The 20,173-nt window shown below is 41.2% G+C and overlaps 1 protein-coding gene across 1 annotated transcript in view; it reads right to left on the bottom strand.

Annotated features, from left to right (window-relative positions):
- The window catches only part of LOC124612445 (endoplasmic reticulum mannosyl-oligosaccharide 1,2-alpha-mannosidase), a 96,002-nt gene that overhangs the window by 47,543 nt on the left and 28,286 nt on the right, over positions 1–20,173 (bottom strand). Inside the window, exon 5 of the mRNA XM_047140665.1 lies at positions 12,046–12,194. Coding sequence (XP_046996621.1) covers positions 12,046–12,194 — 149 coding nt within the window. The remainder of the gene's footprint in view (positions 1–12,045; positions 12,195–20,173) is intronic.

The following is a 20,173-nucleotide window of genomic DNA, read 5'->3' as shown; positions in this document are numbered from 1 at the left end:
GTTTCCGAAGCACTGAAATCGAGACTGTGATGCGCTTTAGTAAGCCAGTCGTAGCAGATGTCACGTGATCTCACCAGCCAACAATAGCAGATCTTCAGAGCATATGACATGTGACTTAGTCAGCCAATAGCACCACTGTTCACCAGTGCGAACACACAAATATATGAAAAGTTCAATGAACCCCCTGCCAGGCACTCAAATGTAATTTGCAGAGTATCCATGTAGATGTAGATGTAATAGTTTACTTTAATACACATGGTGTAGCTAAAAGAAAAGCTTTCACGTATAATGTTTGTCTTTTTTGCACGTGTTACACTTTAATATACATCACACAAATGTGCAAGTAAATTTTAAAATAATACATAAACGTCTAGACACGAAATTCTGCTAAGTGGTTGGCCATCACGGTGTTAAGCTTCAAATGAGAATCAAATGCTCTATGATTTAAGGAATTCAAAGCACATACACACTTTTAACATAATTCATCTTGTGTAAAATGAAATTTACTTTGAAAGTAACGCATTTCAATCACCATTCGCAGTATTTTCCTGCGGCCTGTTAGAATTGTTTCAACAGTTGTCAGAGAGCACCAGAAAACGGTGTTACTGCACATGTGCAGCTGCGTTGATGTAGGAATACCACATGTTCATAACTATATAGCATTAAGAGATCTCACATTACATCGTAAACGAAACAGATCATCATAGGGTACTCCAAAAGCATAGGATTTTCGCAAACCAGACTAAAATGCATCATTCGGCAGAAAGTGCACATTTGTATGGTCAGATTCACAAAGAAACAGGCCCCAACTAGATGTTAAGTTTTTCAGTGTGGTTTTTGGGCTGCAAATTTTCTTGGAGTACCAGTATGTAATATTTGGTTTTTTATTATGGCATAACGCCATACATGCCAAGGGATAAAATGGGCACTTGTAATTGAGCAAACAATTGACACTAGTCAGTACTGTGGAATAAAACATTTCATTTCAAGTAAACTGACTGCCTCTGCAGCAAAAACTAATAAAAGCCAAATTTCTTTAGCAAATCGACAAAAATAACTTCAGTATTCTGAAAGGCAATTAATGCTTGACTGCCAAAAACTTGGAATTAAAATAAAATCAGGAAACTAAAACTAACAACATTTCAGTCTTTAGTAATTATATGACAATTTTAATTTACTTGCTAGCTCTCGGCCACAGAAATTCATTTAGTTTTCACTCGACGTGAGAGTTGTAAATGAAGAAGAAACAGCAAAATCACTAAACCTAAACACAGGTCACGTGGAGACTACCGTCCTCTCCACTGCTACTTAGACTGATCTGCATGAATTTGGCAGCTTGGACTCACAGAAGAATTTTTCCGGCTGTGTTTGACTGCTTGTTGCTACAGCTGATATTGCTAACAGCCGTACTTCAAATAGCCATAAGAGGGAGCATGCGCACGAGTCTGCTGGCAACTGCTCAAACTAACCTAATGCAAACCATTGTGACCACACTGTCATCAGAAGCAGTTTGTTGTTATGAAGTATTGCATAGTCTTTGTCCTAAAGCCTTTGACACATTGTGGTGTTGGCAGGCGCTTGTGTTTGCACTGTCGTTTGATGTTGGAAACAGTGCATTTCCTTTGCAACTTCAGTTTATTTTGGTTTTCTTTCCCTTGTTTACGTTTTATTGCTGCAGTATTATTCTGCATTAGTGGGCTAAAGTAAAATTCTTTGTTAGAGTATCAGTTCTTACCAGTCAAAATTACAAAATTTTTAACTGAAAACTAAAAGAATAAAAAATTCCCGGAATTCTGAAGAATTCCCGGTTTTTTTCTGATTTTCTCCTGGAAGAAAAATTTCCCGGGTTTTTCCTGGATCTCCCGGTTGTCCCGGGTCGTATACACCCTGCAGCCACTCTGAAACACATTAAAACATCTAGCCTAAAAGCATTAGAGTGGAGAACACAAAGGGACAAAGGATATGTGCGAAAACTTATATAGAATGATAAAATCCACCATCACGTATAAAACGTAAAACTAAATTAGCTGATGAGGCGTTGTCAGCTAAAATTAATGGCAACGAGTCTGGTAACTGAAGAGTCTGTCGCAGGGCAGCCAAAGAAGGACAGCTCACCAAGACATGGGCCACAGTCACCCGGGCATCGCATCGACACTGAGGTGGGTCATCACAGTGCAGGAGGTAGCCGTGTGTCATCCAAGTGTGGCCAATGTGGAGCTGGCAGAGAAAAACAGAGTCCCTGTGAGAGGCATGTATGGAGGACTACCACACATTCATAGTCTCCTTAATGGCACACAGTTTGTTTTGCGTGTTGAGGTTATGCCATTTCATCTCCCAAAGCCACAAAACCTTGCGGCATAGTACGGACCACATGTCAGTCGCAGAGAAGCCGATCTCCATCAGCAGTTTTTGTGTAGCCAATCTGGCCAGCCTGTTGGCAAGTTCGTTGCCTGGGATTCCAATGTGACTTGGGGTCCACACAAACATCACTGGACCGTTCCAGGGCATAGATGGGCTCCTGGATGGTCGCTACAAAAGGATGACGGCGGTAGCACTGGTGGATAGCTTGTAGGCTGCTCAAGGAGTCAGTACACAGAAGAAACTGACTCCCCAGGGCATACACAGATAAGCTCAAGAGCACGAGATACAGCCACCAGCTCAGCAGTGAAAACACTGCAGCCGTTGGGCAAAGAATGTTGTTCAATATGTCCTCCGTGGACATACGCGAAGCCAACGTGAGCACCAGCCATTGAGCCGGCGCTGTAAACCACTTCATGGCCTTGGTACATGACAAGAACCAAGAGGAAGTGACAGCAGAGAGCTGCTGGGTTAACCGAGTTCTTAGAGCCATGTGAAAGGTCCAGACGAAGCCGCGGCCTAGGCATACATTATGGAGGTGTACGTGAATGGACATCAAGTATAGGTGGTAAAGGCAAGGACTCCAGTTCAGAAAAAAGGGATCGGACACGAACTGCAATTGGAAGCCTTGACCTGGGCCGCTGATGAGGAAGATGAGCTGCCGTGGGTGGGAAAAGGAGACAGTGATTTGGATGCGCACGAGAACTACGAATGTGTGCAACGTAACTGGCAAGCAGTTGTGCACGCCTAAACTTCAATGGAGGGACTCCGGCCTCCACAAGGACGCTGGTCACCAGACTCGCCCCGAAAACTCCTGTCACTATGCGAACGCCACAGTGGTGCACTAGGTTGAGTAAACGCAACGCTGAGGGTGCCGCCGAACCATAAACCAGACTCCCATAGCCAAAGCGACACCAGTACTGGTGGAGCAGTATGAAATGCAGAAGTTGTCTGCAAACAGAGAAGGTGAGACGGACGGCCCTACAGCTGCTGCTAGACCATTAATGGCCACTAAAAATAGAGACACACTCAAGACAGAGCCCTGTGGGGACCCATTCTCCTGGATATGGGAGGAACTATGGGAGGCACCAACTTGGACATGGAAAGTATGAAGCGACAGGTAATTCTGGATAAAAATCGGGAGTGAGTCTCGGAGACCACAATCGTATAACGTGGCAAGGATATGATGTCGCCAGGTGTGTCATAAGCTTTTTGTAAATCAAAAAAGACGGCAACCAGGTGTTGGCATCTGGGAAAGACTGTTCAGATGGCAGATTTGAGGGACACAAGATTATCAGTAGTAGAGCGACCCTGATGGAAGCCACCCTGACATCGAGCCAGTAGGCCACATGACTCCAGGACCCAACCCAACTGCTGACACACCATACGTTCCACCAACTTACAAAGAACATTGGTGAGGCTGATGGGCCACATCAAGCGGGTTTTTACCAGGTTTGAGCACTGGAATGATGTTGCTCTCCCGCCGCTGTGATGGAAAGACGCCATCGCACCAGATCCGGTTGACGATAACGAGGAGATGTCACTTGTAGTCAGATAAGAGATATTTAATCATCTGACTGTGGATCCAACCTGGCCCAGGAGCAGTGTCGCGGCAATGTGCAAGGGCACTGAGGAGCTTCCACTCTGTAAATGGGGCGTTTAAGGATACACTATGGTGTATAGTGAATGCGAGGACCTTCCCTTCCAGCCTCCATTTGAGAGTGCGAAAGGTCAGGGGATAATTCTCCAACACAGATGCTCGAGCACAGTGCTCAACAAAGTGCTCGGCAATCGTGTTTGCGTCAGTAGATAACACACCATTTATGTTAACACCGGCAACACCTGTTGGGGCCTAGCACCTGAAAACACATCTGATCTTTGCCCAGACTTGGGAAGGTGATGTATGGCACCCAATGGTCACGATATTTCTCTCTCAACACTTCTCCTTCCGTCATTTGATAAGTTGGTGAACACGGTCACAGATCTGTTTCAAGGAGATTCAACGGTGACAGCAGATGTGAAAGTTTCCCAGTCTGCCTTGTTGAAAGCCCATCTGGGCAGTCATCCGTGGGCCTGTTGCCGGGGCAGTGACAGGAAGATGGGGAAGTGGTCACTACCACACAGGTCGTCATGTGCTGGGCAGTGACAGGAAGATGGGGAAGGGATCACTGCCGCACAGGTTATCATGTGTTCTCCAGTGGATACATGGGAGAAGTCCTGGGTGGCAAATTGATAAATCAATGGCCGAGTAACTACCATGAGCCACACTGAAATGTGTGGCGGCCCCAGTATTTAAGAGACAGAGGTCAAACTGAGACAGTAAAGTTTCGACATCTCTGCCTCAGCCAGTAAGCGCAGTGCCACCCCACAGGGGGTTATGAGCATTAAAATCTCCCAAAAGTAGGAAAGGTTTAGGGAGTTGATCAATCAGTGCAGTTAATACATTCAGGGATACTACACCATAAGGAGGAAGTATATACTGCAGACAGTTATTTCCTGCATCGTCCATATTCTGACAGCCAAAGCTTCAAGAGGGGTTCGAAGGGGCAGTTTCACTACAGACTGAGTTTAGGACATAAACGCAAAGTCCAGCTGACACTCGATTATAGTCACTACCGTTCCTGTAGTATCCTTATAGCCACGGAGGACAGGGGCCGCATTGCTGGGAACCAGGTTTCTGGAGGGCAATGCAGAAAGCAGATGTATAGCTTAACAGTTGCTGTAGCTCAGCCAGGCGGTGGAAAAAACTGCCACTATACCACTGGAGGATGACATCATCTTGAGACTGGGAAGGCATGGAACATTCAATAAAGCAGGTTATGCCTCAGGGTCACCTGCTGCCACCAACTTTTTGCCTAAGCAGTCTATATCCATTGTGTTCGAAGGACTGGTGAGATCTAGGTCCTCAGCGGATGCCAGAATCTCCACCTCATCCACAGACACAGAGCTTGTAGGCAGTGTTGGTATGGGCGCCACCGCAAGTCCCTTGGTCTTGGGGACCTTCTTTTTGGATTTCTCTTGCTGCTCCTTGGGTTTCCCTGGCTGGAAGGACTTCACTGATTCAGTCTCTGGAACTGAGGATGAGTGTGAAGCCTTACCACAAGCTACTCTTTGGCTTATCAGCCATTGGTGGGTGTCATATTTCCCACTAGCAGAAACCTGGGAAGGGAGTGACCCAAGGGACCCCTTCCTAGCGAGAGGAGCTGAAGAAGACTTACACTTCTCCGGTTCAGAAGTGGGGACTGATATCTCCACTGGATGGGGGGGGGGGGGTGTTGCTCCCAAAGAAGGTGGTGCAGGAGCAACAGGGTGGGAAGTGCCCCCCACCATCAAGTGGGCAGGGGTAGCCTTCTGGTTCTGAGAGGAGACAGGAATGCGAGGAACTGATGGGGTGACAGCTGTTCTCGTAGTGGTGGCGTGAGAGGAGATCATAGACACAGGATGTAGGCGCTCAAATTTCCTCTTAGCCTCAATGTAAGTCAGTCTGTCCAAGGTCTTATATTTCATGATTTTCCTCTCTTTCTCTAAAATCCTGCAGTCTGGCGAGCAAGGTGAATGATGCTCTCTGCACTTGACACAGATGGGAGGCGGGGCACATGGAGTATTGGGACGTGATGGATGTCTACAATCTTGACATGTAACACTGGAAGTACAGATGGAAGACATATGGCCAAACCTCCAGCACTTAAATCACCTCATCGGGGGAGGGATATATGGCTTGACATCACAGCAGTGCACCATCACCTTGACCTTCGTGGGCAATGTGTCACCCTCAAAGGCCAAATGAAAGCAACGGTGGCAACCTGATTATCCCTCGGACCCCGATGGACGTGCTGGACGAAATGAACACCTCGCCACTCTAAATTGGTGAGCAGCTTGTTGTCAGACTGCAAAAGAAGGTCCTGGTGGAATATAATGCCCTGGACCATATTTAAGCTCTTATGGGACATGATGGTAACAAAAACATTCCCCAACTTTTCACAAGCGAGTAATGCCCGTGACTGGGCAGAGGATGCTGTTTTTATCAAGGCTGACCCAGAGTGCATTTTTGACAAGCCCTCCACCTTCCCAATCTTGTCCTCCAAATGCTCCACAAAAAACTGAGGCTTCATGGACATAAAATATCTCCCATTAACTCTCGTACATACGAGGTACCGGGGTGAATAAGCTTCACTGCCATCCTTAGCCTGGTGTTCCTCCCATGGTGTGTCCAGGGAGGGGAACAATTTGGGGTCATATTTCTTAGCACTGAAGTTAGACTTCGCCCACTTAGAGATGGCTGGTGGCAGACCACCAGCAAGAGATGATGTACTATGCTTCATGGTATGTCATCCACTCTGATACCACCCACTCCTGCCAGGGGGCCTCCCCATGGGCGCCACCCAGCCTCAGCAAGAGCCCCCTGGAAGGCTATTGCCGAGAGTCCAGATGCACCAGGGAGATGGGCATCTACTCCATGGCACATGTGGGGAGTTAATGGCGCTGGCATCAGTGGAGTGATCCCTGTGTTATCAGGAGGCTACAACCAACAGGGTACAGGGTGGCCCCACCACAACAGACTGGCTACTGTGCTGGATATGAGGTGCTAAGAAGTCCATGGTCATCGTCGGTGCAGAAAGAGACACTGCATAGTGTATGGTGGAAAACACACCCAGAAAGGTGTCCTTGCCCAAGAGATGGAGAATGAGCAGGACTGCAATGCGACGATGAGAAAGTGGGCTAAAGTTCTCAATGCACGATGGACACGATGCACCATGTAGGGCATCCATCCCCAATCGGCTCGCTCTTCGGGAAAATTTGAAAAGATGGAGGTCAAACCTGACAGAGGACCATCACATAAAGGTCAAAACATGTGAGAATCCTTTTAGTCTCCTCTTACGACATGCAGGAAAACCTCGGGACTATTCTAACCCCCGGGACCCGCAGAGGTGTTCTGTTTCTTGTTGCATTTGCTAAGCAAAAATGTACAGGAAGATACTTCTTTACATTTCTATTTTCAGCCATATTCAGTGATCCAATAACAGCATTGTGATAAATGATCCCCTGCACTACATGAACCAGAAGAAAATAATAACTGGATCCTTTAATCAACCTCCCAACTCAGATGATACAAGATGATACAACTGATGAAAGGTTCAAAGAAAACATGAGTTTTATCTCAAACTTGTACTCTGCTCATACAATTATAGTTAGTGGCGACTTTAACTTACCCTTGATACGTTGGCGTAAATACTTGTTTAAATCCGGAGGTACGGATAAATCGTCATCTGAAATTGTGCTAAATGCATTTCGAGTAGTTAGTTCATTTATGAATAGTAAATGATTGTGAAAACACACATTACCTCTCAGTAACAAATAATCATGAGCTAATAATGAGCATCAAAATGGATACAGGGATTAATGAATGCAGGGTTATCATAGCGTGATTGACCCCAAATCCTCAAAAAATAAATGAAAAATTAACCTGTTCAAAAAATCAGATAAAAGTTAACTTGATACCTTCTTGAGAGGCAATCTCCACTCCTTATGGGTCAGAACACTGTTGCGGTAACAATGAAAAAAATGCCAAATTTAAATGGATGCTGAATCTGCAAGATTGGCAAATTTTTACAGAAGCTCAAAATTTAGTGCTGACTTCAATGCGAGATGCTTATAATAGTTTTCACAATGAAACTTTTCTTGAAATCTGGCAGAAAATCCAAAAAGATTCAGGTCGTATATGAAGTATGCTAGCGAGAAGACACAACAATGCCTTCTCTGCACGATAGCAATGGAAATACTATCGATGACAGTACTGCCGAAGCAGAGTTACTAAACATAGGCTTCCAAAATTCCTTCACCAAAGAAGATGAAGTAAATATTCCATAATTTGAATAAAGAACAACTTCAAACATGAGTAATGTAGAAATAGATATCTTTGGAGTAGTGAAGCAACTTAGATCACTTAGCAAAAGCAAGTCTTCCGGTCTGGACGGTATACCAGTTAGGTTTCTTTCAGAGTTTGTTGATTCAATAGCTCCATTCTTTACAATCATTTGGTGGATGAAATATCCGTACCCAAAAGACTGGAAATTTGCACAGGTCACACCAATATTCAAGAAAGGCAGTAGGAGTAATATACTAAATTACAGGCCCATCTCATTAACGTCGACATGCAGAAGGATTTTAGAACATATATTGTATTCGAACATTATGCATTACCTTGAAGATAATGGTCTATTGGCACACAGTCAACAGGGAGTTAGAAAACATTGTTCTTGTGAAACGCAACTAGCTGTCTGCTCGCATCACACAAAGTGTTGAATGCTACTGACAAGAGATTTCAAATTCATTCCATATTTCTAGATTTCCAGAAGGCTTTTGACATTGTACTACGCAAGAGGCTTGTAGTGAATTTGCAGGCTTATGGAATATCGTCTCAGTTATGTGAATGAATTCGTGATTTCCTATCAGAGTTTGCAGTAATTGATTGAAATTCATCAAGTAAATCAGAAGTGATTTCTAGCGTTCCTCAAGATAGTGTTATAGGCCCTTTGCTGTTCCTTATCTATATAAACAATTTAGGAGACAATCTGAGCAGCCGTCTTAGACTGTTTGCAGATAACGCTGTCGTTTATCAACTAGTAAAGTCATCATCAGATCAAAACAAATAGCAAAATGATTTAGAAAAGATATCTGTGTGGTGCAAAAATTGCAATTGACCATAAATAACAAAAACTATCGGGTCATCCACATGAGTGCTAAAAGGAATTTGTTAAACTTTGATTACACGATAAATCTGTAAAGTCTAAAGGCCATAAATTCAATTAAATACCTAGGAATTACAATTACGAACAACTTAAATTGGAAGCAACACACAGAAAATGTTGTGGGGAAGGCCTACCAAAGACTGTGTTTTATTGGAAAGATACTTAGAAAATGTAACAGATCTACTAAAGGGGCTGCCTACACTACACTTGTCTGTACTCTTTTACAATACTGCTGTGCAGTGCATGATCCTTAACAGATAGGACTGATGGAGTACATCGAGAAAGTTCAAAGAAGGGTAGCACGTTTTGTATTATCAGAAATAGGGGAGTGTGTGTGTCACTGAAATGATACAGGATTTGGGGTGGACATCATTAAAACAAAGGCATTTTTCATTGTGGAGGAATCTCTTCACAAAATTTTGACCACCAAATTTCTCCTCCAACTGCAGAAAGAAATGATCATCATGATAAAATATGGGAAATCAGAGCTCGCAAGGAAAGATATAGGTGTTCGTTTTTTACGCGCGGTGTATGAGATTGGAATAATAGAGTATTATTGTTAAGGTAGTTCGATGAACCCTCTGTTAGGCATTTAAATGTGATTTGAAAAGTAACCATGTAGATATAGATGTAGATATGCTCGGTTCTGTTTGTAACCAGGAGATCTAAGATGTTACCTTCACAAGTCAGTTTGCTGAATAACTGCTCAAGATAATTCTCAGATGAGGCTTCAGAACAATTTCACACAAATTATTGTCCCAACTATGTGCCCTAATTGCTTTAGGCTTCCAGTCTACAGCTGTTAAGTTGAAATCTACCTCTAATGACCAGGAACTTAACATGCAACCTTCTCACAGCTTTTCTTCAAATACTCTGCCACTACTGCAGTGGTAGAGGATCTACAAAAGGATCTGATAACTGTATATCAACCAACTTTAAAACTTATCACTACTCAAAAAATTTTGGATTTGTAATCTGTACTGAACTCACTAGGTATGGTACTATCATATTATTTATCGTTATCTATACCAGCATTCAACCTATGTTTATGATACACATTCCAATCAGTATTTAGAATTTCACCACTATTAACATCTGGTTCAGCCAGCTCTCTGTCCCTATTAATATGTGGGCATTATTACATGTTATAAAAGAGACTAGTTCTGAGAACTTTCCATGAACACTACTGCAATTAACCATCAATATATTAACATTTTCTTCCTCTGATCTAACATGATAAAATGCTACTCCCTTTAATTAATCAAGTTGATATTTTTTTCCATACTGAAATCAGAAGGTGTCTAATTAGACATATGGAGGGATTTCTCTACCATAAAAAACTCACATGTGCATGCCTGATGTGCTCCGTTGCCCAAGTAGCCACTTCTTGCATATAATGCACATCTGGTCCTTCAAAGGTGTCCTACAGTTCTACAGCCACTAGTGAAGGATGGAAAATCTGCAGCCACGATTGTCACAGGATTTTCTGAACCACTAGTTTAATTCTCCCACTCGGCTACAAACCAGAGGACTGCAAGTAATTCAAAGAATGATGTTGCAAACTGCTAGCTCTACTGCCACAGGATGTGAGAGGCTAGCAGTCTTCAGCGAAACAGCCAACTGCCCATTGGAACCCAGGCTGCAGGTGCCATTCATGCTGACATTAGCCACAATATGGAGCTGAGAGCACACAACATATTCAGTAGTTACCGACAGAGCCACCTCTACATCTTGGATGAGACCCCTCAAGCAAGCCAACAGAGGGAACACTGGCCTTCATTCCTGCCCTGCTAACTATTTCCCTAACAGGCAATAACACAACTGTGTTAAGGGCAAGGGGTCTAACCACATGGTCAGCAGTCACTTTCACTTCCACCCAAAGATTCACAACCCAACTAATGTTTACCATTCAATTTTAGGTGGGTATCATTCCATGATGAGTGAACGGGATGTCATTGTGATATCGGGGGCCCCAGGTAACACCATAAGCATCAAAGGAGGCAAAAGATTCTTCTCAGGTGCCCCAATCCCATTGCAGCCTCGAGTAACAGTCTGGAGCCTAATGAGCACGGTCAACGCAGCTCCCATCTGTTTGCAGAAAATTACCAATACCCCTTATTTCTGAACACAATTCATCTGCAATCTATATTCATCTATACAAGGAATATAATAATAAAACAAGCAGCTACTAGATGCAATATAATTATGGCTGTTATGCTGCTTTAGGTTATCACTACATTACAAAATCAGCTCGTGTGACACTAACCTTTTTTCTGAAATATATGGTGCTACTTACTACACAGAGGAGGCACTGAGTGGCAGAAAAGCACACTGAAAAAAGGACTGCTAGACATTATTAGCTATTGTCAGGCTAGGTCCTTCAATCAGGCACAGATAAAGCAACCCCCCCCCCCCCACACACACACACACACACATTCAGAGAGAGAGAGAGAGAGAGAGAGAGAGAGAGAGAGAGAGAGAGAGAGAGAGAGATATGAAAGGCTGAGTACAATATCAAACGATATCTTCTTCTTTCAATGTGCCTGTTTGCCACTCAACACCATCTCTCTGTGGTGAGTAGTAATCTATCTTTTTCCTCTTGTTAAAACACACAAATACTTAGAATAAATTAATTTACACTAGTCATACACTTAAACTCAGATTACTATTCATTTCTTCACAGACACACATGAGAACAAAGACTAGACTAATTGCTGTGTGGTAACAGAAACTGCTGCTGCTGGCACATGTGCTTCACTATACAGCTGCAACTCTACTGTTTATTCAAGATGATGAGTATGGCACACTTTGAAATCTTGTGATATTTTAACACTGATATCTGACTGGAAACCCAAGAGCTTTTCAACACTATATACTAAGGACACACAATTCAAATCATACAGACTGGAAAATTGATAGCATTTGCGTACTAACTTACAGCTTTGTCCAGAAACATTTTGTCTCCAGAGAGGTGGTAAGTACTGAGGAGGCTTCCCAAGACTCTTATTGTGACTTCAAAGAGATTCACATCTCTGTTTATATCAAAATGGAGATTTTCAGCCACCCAGTTCCTAGCTTCTGCGAACTCTGTAGAAAAAGAAAAACAAGTACATAACTACAAAAAAGGTTAAAATAAACTGCTTTATTTTACATTTTATTACTGCCAGTGTACTTTCATGTTGAAATACACAATTATGAGTCTCATAAGTCTCCATGTAATAAAAATACTAATCAAAATTTCCTACTAACAGAATAAATATTAAACTAACTTCATTACCAGAGACAACTTCCAGCCAATGGCTGGATCTGTTTTACACATTTTCCTTTATTCTTCCACCAGCACTCTGCCAACACAGTGACACAATCTTTTCTTTTCCTCCAAATATTCTTCTCCACTCCTTTCAGCCAACTATACCTTGGTAGTACTAGATGCGATTTTTTTAAAAATTGTGAAATTCAGAGCATACTGTAACGCTCCAATACGAGGTCTGTTCAAAAAATTCCAGAACATTTGTAATTTTGTGTCAATGGTGTGCTGGAGTGAAATGCAATTGGCATCCTTGCACACACCTGTATTTGTGTAGCTGCAGAAGTTTCACTGTTGTATATCTGTTAGTTATTGTCCAGTGCTGTACCAAGAAGAACAATGTGTTGCACAGCTTGAGAATTAGAGAAGCAATGCACCTGCATTAAATTTTGTGTGAAACTTAAGAAAATCTTTATCAAGATGCAACAAATGATGCAGGGAGCATTCGGTGATGAGTGCTTAAACCCTGCTAGGTGTTACAAATGACACACACAGTTTAAAAATGGCTGGACAGAAGTTAAAGATCCTTGTTCAGGACGCCTTTCTACATCTAGTGACAGTGCTCATGCCAGGAACATTAATGAAATTGTGTGTGCCAATCGAAGACAGACTGTCCAAGAGATTGCAGAAGAATGTAACATTTCAGCTGGATTATGTCATGGAATCCTGACACAGCATCCTGGATGCTTCGTGTAGCTGCCAAGTTAGTCACACAGCTCATGAGTCAAGAACAGAAAGACCTTCGCCTCGAACCTGTGATGAGCTTTTAGGTCACACAAATGAGAATGATATGTTCCTCAAGAGAATCATTACTGGTGATGAGACGTGGGTCTATGATTACGATGTTGAGACCGTGGTTCACTCTTCACAGTGGGCCAGGGAAAGTTCTCCAAGACCAAAAACAACTTGTCAGGTCAGATCAAATGTCAAAGCCACGCTGATAGTTTTCTTTGACTTTTAAGGATTAGTTAATCATGAATTCATGCCACGTGGACAAACTGTTAATCGATGGTACTATCAGGATGTGTTACGGTGCCTGTGAGAAAATGTGAGAAGGAAATGGCCTGAAAAACTGCGAGACAATTCATGGTTCTTGCATCATGATAACGCACCCATACATTCATCCCTGTTGATGTGCGAGTACTGCAGAAGAAACTAAATCACCATACTGCCTCATTCTCCAAGCTCTCCAGACCTGGCCATTGCGGACTTCTTTTTAATTCCAATGTTGAATACCCCATTGAAAGGATGAAGATTTGCATTGATATACGAGATAAAAGAAAATTCGCAGATGGCATTTTGCGCAACCCAGCAAGAGGCATACCAAGACTGCTTCTGGAAGTGGAAATGGCATTGGGAGTGGTGTATCAATTATGGAGGAGAGTATTTCTAAGGAGACTATGCACAATAAGTAAAAGAAAAATTTTGTGGGCAACATACCGTAATTTTTTGAGCAGATGTCATATGTCCAATTATATAGGTCAAGGGGAGCATCCATGGGGATTAAAAAAATGAAACTATGGGGAAAAGTAAGTACATTTCAACAAATGCCGATAACACTACTGCATTTATAGTTACATGATACTGTCTATTTCTGATACAAGGTACAATTGTATCCATGTTTATTAAGATGAAACTCTTTCGTGTCTTATAAGTGGAAAGATTTTACAACCGAGGATAATTGTTCCAAATACAACAGTAATATTTACATGAATTTTTTCAACATAAATTTGTGACGTAATGTACATGATCAAAGATGTGAACCCTCTTTTCCTTTTATTTTGTTGTATAGCATAGTTTCTCAAAAAAGAATTTAAAAATTTAATGTGTTATAAAATATGTGCTAAGTACAAGATAAAAACTATTTTGAAGTTATGTGATTCACAAAATTGACTTTGATGTCTGATATGCTCAACCATGAGCCAAGGTAGTCATAGAGTAAGGAGGTTCCTAAGATGCAACATATAAAAAACTTCTGTTCCTGAAGTATGTAGAATGAGTAGACCTCAGAATCTGCATATAAGTTTTTGTAAACTACATAATCACTAATACTCTTTCATATTATAGGATAAAAATGCAATAATTTGTACAAGATGTCCTCACTGCCATTTGATGATCAGCTTAGTTCTAAAATTAGCAATGAAAAATAAATTATTGTTTCAAAGCAGTGTGAAAAACTGTATCTTTCAACCCCGCAGATATTTGTAAATTTCTTTCAGGTAGTGAGATAACATACACAGATTATTTTTGTGACTAACAACTGCAGAGAAGAAGATAAAATTTGTGTGAACGTTTGAAGATTTATTTAAATGTTTGAATAGTTCAAGATATTGAATAAATGCTTCAAGGGGGTTCTTGCACATCATATTAGTGAATCTTAAACTTTCAGTGGCTTCCTCCGTCGTCACTGACAGGAGATTACATTTCAGTATACCATTAGGTACATTAGTTGGCCAAATTACAGTTTCTCATGGAGACGTCATGAAGTCACAGAATTTACGTACGCTACCGGAGATTATGTTGTTGTCCATGACTGAAGAGCATTGCTCATTTCTTTAGTCAATGGATGACACAACTGATTTCTCTGTTGCTTTTCAGCATCAAGCACTTGTTTCCAAGCACCACTAAGTGTGTAGCCACCATCACACATTGTGATCTCAGTGGTTTCTTTGATAATCAAATCTCAGTAAGTATACACATGGGATAATATTCCTGTTTTGTAAAAGACAATTGTTTGTTCACAATACTGTGTTCAGCAACAGCATATTCATCAATATCACAATATTTAAATGGTGTTTGCTTTTGTGTGACATTCTGAAATCGTTCGTACTGACTGAGAAATGTAACTGCTATCCCATTCACAAGGTGTTTTAAAATTCCAGGAACACCGAGATCAAGTCTGTCTTTTATTAGGCACATCTCTCTAATTTTCTTCAGCGGTTGGAAAATGGAATGAATACTACGTCCATCCAACGTTTTGCCTATTTTATTTCTCATTGCTCTGATGACATGGAGGAATTCTATGAGCTGCTCATCTTCTGATCATTGAGTATCTCAGTGTTTTTCTTTCTTAGATATGGCTAACTTAATATCTCAACCATTATAGCCATTCTTTTGGGACTTGTTTCTTATCAGATATTGCCCCCCATGAACCATGGGCATTGCTATTGGTGGGGTAGCTTGCGTGCCTTGGTGATACAGAAACCTGTACTGTAGGTGCAACCACAATGGGGGGTATCTGTAGAGAAGCCACACAAATTTAAGGTTCCTGAAGAGGGGCACAGCAGCCTTTTCAGTAGCTGCTGTGGTAAAAGTCTAGATGATTGACTGATCTGGCCTTGTAACATTAGCCTAAACGGCCTTGCTGTGCTGGTACTGCGAACGGCTGACAGCAAGGGGAAACTACAGCCCTAATTTTTCCTGAGGGCATGCAGCTTTACTGTATGGTTAAATGATGGCATCCTCTTGGGCAAAAAATCCCAGAGATAAAATAGCCCCTCATTTGGATCTCCAGGTGGGGACTACTCAGGAAGATGTCATTATCAGGAGAAACAAAACTGGCATTCTACAGATCGGAGCATGGAGTGTTCAATCCCTTAATCAGGCATGCATGTTAGCAAATTTAATAAGTGAGAGAGATAAGTTGAATTTACATATAGTGGGAATCAGTGAAGTTCGGTGGCAGCAGGAACAGGACTTCAGGTCAAGTGTATACAGGGTTATAAAAACAAAATCATGGGTAATGCAGGAGTGGGTTTAATAATGAATAAGAAAAAGGAATCAATGTAAGCTACTATGAACAGCATAGCGAACACACTATTGTAGCTAAGATAGACCGCAGTAGTAAAAGCTTATATACCAGCTAATTCCACACATGATAAAGGAATCTAAGGAATGTAAGATGACACACAAGAAATTATTTAGATAGTTAAGAGAGACGAAAATCTGTGATGGGGGACTGGAATTTGACAGACAGAAAAGGAAGAGAAGCAAAAATAATAGGTGATTATGGACTGGGGGAAAAGAATGAAAGAGGAAGCCACCTGGTAGAATTTTGCCAGAGCATAATTTAATCATTGCTAACACATGGTTTAAGAACCATGAAACAAGGTTGTATATGTGGCAGAGACCCAGAGACACTAGAAAGTTTTAGCGTGATTATATAATGGTAAGACAGAGATTTCAGAACCAGAGTTTAAATTGTAAGACATTTCCAGTGGCATATGTGCATTCCGACCACAATTTATTGGTTATGAACTGTAGATTAAAACCAAAGAAATTGCAAAAAGGTAGGAACTTGAATACGCTGAAAGAACCAGAAGTTGTTGAGAGTTTCACAGGGAGCACAAGCCAACAGTTGAGTAGAACAGGGGAAATGAGAACAGTAGAAGCCAAATGGGTAGCTTTAAGATACAAAATAATTACAGCAGCAGAGGATCAAATAGGTAAAAATACAAGGCCTAATAGAGACCCTTGGATAACACAAAAGGTATTGAATTTAATTGTTGAAAGAATAAAATATAAAAATGCTGCAAATAAAGCAGGCAAAAGGGAATAAGAACGTCTAAAAATGAGATTGACAGAAAATGCAAAATGGCTATGCAGGAATGGCTAGGGACAAATGTAAACCAAATGAAAACCAGTCCTACACAAAGAAGGGAAAGTTGAAAGGTGAAAATAGCATACAAAGGGTCTTTACATGGGAGATGGACTTGACGGAAATTGTATAGAAGTGGAAGAGGACATATATGAAGATGAGATGGGAGAATTGACACAGCGAGAAGAATTTGACAATCCACTGAAAGACCTAAGTTGAAACAAGGTCCCAGTAGTAGATCACATTCTGCCAGAACTATTGATAGCCTTGGGAGAGCTAGCCCTGATGAAACTCTCCATCTGGCATGCAAGATGTATGAGACAGGCGAAATACCCTCAGACTTAAAGAACAATATAAAAATTCCAGTTCCAAAGAGGGAAGGTGCTGGCAGGTGTGAATATTACCAAACTATCAGTTCAATAAGTCATGGTTGCAAAATACTAACACAAACTCTTTACAGAATGATTGAAAAACTTATAGAAGACAACCTTGGGGGAGATCAGTTTGGATTTCAGAGAAATGTAGATACACGCGAGGCAATACTGACCCTACGACTTTCTTAGAAGACAGGTTAAGGAAAGGCAAACCAATGTTTTTATAGCATTTGTAGACTTTGAGAAAGCTTTTGCCAATGTTGAATGGAACACTGTTTTTGAAATTCTGAAGGTACACTGTTTTTGAAATTCTGAAGGTAGCAGGGTTAAAATACAGGGAGCAAAAGCCCATTTATAACTTGTGCAGACTCCTGTCAGCAGTTGTAAAAGTCATGGGGCATGAAAGGGAAGTAGTGGTTGAGAAGGGAGTGTGAGACATGGCTGTAGCCTATCCCCGATGTTATTCAATCTGTACACTGGCCAAGAAGTAAAGGAAACCAAAGAAAAATTTGGAGTAGGAATTAAAGTCAAGGGAGAAGAAATAAAAAGTTTGAGGTTTGCTGAAGACACCGTAATTCTGTCAGAGACAACAAATGACTTGGAAGAGCATTTGAATGGAACTGACAGTCTCTTAAAAGGAAAATATAAGATGAACATAAAAAAAAGGATAATGGAATGTAGTCAAATTAAAATCAGGTGACTGCTGAGGGAATTAGATTAGCAAATGACACACGTAAAGTAGTAGAAAAGTTTGCTATTTGGGCAACAAAATAAATTATGATGGTCGAAGTAGAGGGGATGTAGAATGTAGACTGGCGATGGCAAGAAAAGCATTTCTGAAGAAGAGAAATTTGTTAACATGACTTAAATGTTAGGAAGTCTTTTCTGAAAATATTTGTCTTGGGTGTAGCCATGTATGGATGTGAGATATGGATGGTAAACAGTTCAAACAAGAAGAGAACAGAAGCTTTTGAAATGTGGTGCTACAGAAGAATGTTGCAGATTAGGTGGATAGATGATTTAACTAATAAGGAGATACTTAATAGAATTGGGAAGACAAGAAATTTGTGGTACAACTTGACTAAAAGAAGTGATCGGTTGATAGGACACATTCCAAGACATCAAGGGATCACCAATTTGGTACTGGAGAGGAGTGTGGCAGGTAAAAATTGTAGAGAGAGACCAAGAGACGAATACCGTAATCAGATTCACAAGGATGTAGGTTGCAGTGGTTATTTGGAGATGAAGAGAATCGCACAGGGTACAGTAGTGAGGAGAGCTGTATCAAACCAGTCTTCAGACTGAAGACAACAACATCAGATATTTTATCTTGGAATCCAGGTGACCCTTGTCACAGATAGTTCTTAGCTCTGCGTATAAGTGTCCTGAAAACTTCTTTCTTATGGAGTGGATGATGAAAGATTTATGCAGTGACATACTGGGGATACAGGTTACCTTCTGATAAACAGAGTGCCTTAGCCACTTTGCTCATTTCGCCACATGGAATCTTAGCTCTTTACCTGTTCATTGACCATATGAATAGTATGTGCTCTAATATCAAGTTCACTGCTGAGACGGAGCGAGAATTATAATTAACATTTTTAGATGTTCTATTTGAAAAAATATCAGATGGGCAGCTAGGGCACTCTGTTTACTGAAAGCCAACAAACACTGACTTACATTTCTGTGCACAAAGCTCTCATCATCCAGCCCACAAGAAAGCAGTTTTGAATACATTGACGCACAGAGCTAAAAGTGTGACAAGGAACACTTCCAATTCTGAAATTACATATTTAAGAAAGGTATTCTACAAAAACTGTTATTGTGATTGACACATTAAGCTAGAAACACACAGAGATACTCCTCTAGAAGATTATCAGCCAGTAGCATTCCTTCTTTTCTTTAGCGCTATGACCAATAAAATGGGCAGAGTCCTAAACAGACACAGTACTCGCCCCATTTTCCAACCACTCAAGAAAATTAGAGAGATGCTGCACCCAGTAAAAGACAGCCTTGATTTCAGTATTCTTGGAATTTATAATTTGGTTGGTCAATATGAACAATTTCAGAATGCTGCACAGAGTACCAATACGATATTAAATATTAAAATTTCTACAAATCTGCCGTTGCTGAATACACCCTCATGAACAAACATACTATTTCTTCTTCTGTAGTGGTCAATCCAAGGATTGGTTTGCAACAGCTACAATGGCAGCTTGTCTCCATTCTGTGCGTCTTTCAGCTTTTCTCTTCATTTCTTTATAGGTGTTACATCCTACATCTTTCACGATTTGATCCATGTACCTCAGTCGTGGTCTTCCTCTTGGTCTTTTTCCCTCGACATATCCCTCTATGATTGTGTTCAGGAGTCCTTTATGTCTTAATAGATGGCCTGTAAATTGCACTCTTTTTTAACAATGAAACTCCAGAAGCTTCTCTTCTCACCTGCTCTTTCCAGAACCACTTCGTTTGTGACCTTGTCGATCCATTTTATTTTGAGCATACTATTATGTCTCATAAAATAAGAATATTATCTCGTACATCTACCAAAAGGGATTGCTTATCCAACAACCCACTGAGATCAGAATGTGTAACAACAATTTTAATTGAGACAGTGGCTACATCCTTAGTGGTGCATAGAAATGGGTGCTTGATGCTGAAGGACGACAGAGAAATCAATTGAGTCATCCATCTAACAAAATCAGCATTGTTACCGAAGTTCTTCAGTCACGGACAGTGATAATTTCTAGTAGCATATGGAAGTTCCGTGACATCTCCATGATACAAT

The sequence above is a fragment of the Schistocerca americana genome, chromosome 4, assembly GCF_021461395.2.
Source record: "Schistocerca americana isolate TAMUIC-IGC-003095 chromosome 4, iqSchAmer2.1, whole genome shotgun sequence".
NCBI lineage: Eukaryota > Metazoa > Arthropoda > Insecta > Orthoptera > Acrididae > Schistocerca > Schistocerca americana.
Note: the sequence above shows the minus strand (reverse complement) of the source record. Positions and strands in the feature narration are given on the sequence as shown.